The sequence below is a fragment of the Geospiza fortis genome, unplaced genomic scaffold, assembly GCF_000277835.1.
Source record: "Geospiza fortis unplaced genomic scaffold, GeoFor_1.0 scaffold492, whole genome shotgun sequence".
Taxonomy (NCBI): Eukaryota; Metazoa; Chordata; class Aves; order Passeriformes; family Thraupidae; genus Geospiza; species Geospiza fortis.
Window position 1 is genome coordinate 29,169 of NW_005054846.1, and position 2,164 is coordinate 31,332.

General features: G+C 55.7%; 1 protein-coding gene across 1 annotated transcript in view; it reads left to right on the forward strand.

The window, feature by feature from the left end:
• The window catches only part of ANKRD52 (ankyrin repeat domain 52), a 39,165-nt gene that overhangs the window by 17,080 nt on the left and 19,921 nt on the right, over positions 1 to 2,164 (forward strand). The window contains exon 11 of the mRNA XM_031065529.1: positions 1,114 to 1,182. Coding sequence (XP_030921389.1) covers positions 1,114 to 1,182 — 69 coding nt within the window. The remainder of the gene's footprint in view (positions 1 to 1,113; positions 1,183 to 2,164) is intronic.

Sequence of the window (2,164 nt, forward strand, 5' to 3'; positions counted from 1 at the left end):
GGACACCTACCGCAGGTGAGGGCACCGGGGCACTGGCACCGGCCACAGGTGGCACCAGGGGCACTGGCACCGGCCACAGGTGGCACCAGGGGGCATTGTCACCAGCCCTAGGTGGCACTGGGGGCATTGTCACCAGCCTGACATGGCACCTGAGGGCATTGTTACCAGCCTGAGGTGACACCAGGGGCACTGGCACCAATCCCAGGTGGCACCGGGGGCATTGTCACCAGCCCCAGGTGGCACTGGGGGCATTGTCACCAGCCCTAGGTGGCACTGGGGGCACTGGCACCAGCCTGACATGGCACCTGAGGGCATTGTTACCAGCCTGAGGTGACACCAGGGGCACTGGCACCAATCCCAGGTGGCACCGGGGGCATTGTCACCAGCCCCAGGTGGCACTGGGGGCATTGTCACCAGCCCTAGGTGGCACTGGGGGCACTGGCACCGGCCACAGGTGGCACTGGGCGCACCTGGAGGGTGCCCTGGGAGCACTGTGGGCATTGTCACCAGCCCCAGGTGGCACTAATGGCACTGGCAGGGCACCCTGGCTCACCAGGGGCACTGTCACCAACCTCAGGTGTCACCTGGGGGCATTGTCACCAGCCTGACATGGCACCTGAGGGCATTGTTACCAGCCTGAGGTGGCACCTGGGGCACTGTGGGCACTATCACCAGCCTGAGGTGACACCTGGGGGCACTGGCACCAATCCCAGGTGGCACTGGGGGCACTGGCACCAATCCCAGGTGACACCTGGGGGCACTGGCACCAGCCCCAGGTGGCACTGGGGGAGCAGCCAGGCACTGTCACCAGCCTGACATGACACCAGGGGTACTAGGGGCACTGTCACCAGCCTGAGGTGGCACTGGGAATGGCACTATGGGTGCTGTCACCAGCCTCAGGTGGCACTAATGGCACTGGGGGTGACACAGGGGTGGCACGCTGGGCACTGTCACCAACCCACAGTGGCACTGGTGGTGACACTGGGGGTGTCCCCATGGTCGCTGTCACTGACCCACGGTGGCACTGGTGGCACTGAGGGTGGCACAGGGGTGTCCCCGTGGGCACTGTCATTGTCCCCTGTCACCGTTGTCACCGCGGTGTCCCCACTGCAGAGCCGAGGCTCACTCAGGACCCAGCGAGGAGGAGCCCCTGAAGGAGTCGAGGCTGAAGGAGGCGTTCTTGTGAGTGCTGGGGAGGGACTGGGAGGGACTGGGATGGACTGGGAACACACTGGGATTGAACTGGGATGGACTGGGATTAACTGGGAACAGACTGGGATTGAACTGGGATAGACTGGGAAGGACTGGGATGGACTGGGATTAACTGCTATGGACTGGGATGGGCTGGGATGGACTGGAGTGGACTGGGAACAGACTGGGATGGACTGGGAGGGACTGGGAATTAACTGAGATTTAACTGGGATTAACTGGGAACAGACTGGGGTTAACTGGAAATGGATTTTGGGAATGGATTGGGATTTAACTGGGAATGAACTGGGGTTTAACTGGGAATTCCATGGGAATTAACTGGGAATGTGCTGGGAATTGTGCAGAAAATTTACTGAGGATTAATTGGGAATCTGCTGGGAATTTAATGGGATTTTACTGGGAATATTGCTGGGAATTTGATGGGAATGTTGCTGGGAATTTGATAGCAATTTTGCTGGGAATTTAATTTAATGGGAATTAGCTGGGATTTTTCTGGAATTTGCTGGGAACATACTAGAAATTTGCTGGGAATTTTGCTGGGAATTTAATGGGAATTTAATGGGAATTTTGCTGGGAATTGTTTACTGGGATATTACTGGGAAATTACTGGGATTTTACTGGGAATTTGATGGGAATTTACTGGGAATTCTCTGGGAATTCTCTGGGAATATGCTAAAATTTACTGGGATTTTACTGGGAATATTGCTGAGAATTTGATAGCAATTTTGCTGAGATTTTTTCTGGGAATTTTACTGGGATTTTGCTGGGATTTTAATGGGAATTTACTGGGATTTTGCTGAGAATTCCTCTCTGCAGACCCTCAGGAGAGGAACCCCCTGCTCCTATTCCAGCCCAAACCCACCCTCCTCACTCCCAGCACCCACTGTGAGATTCTGAAACCATTCTGGTTAATTTTTGGGGTTTTTTCCCCAATTTTCCCTGTCTGGAATTCCTG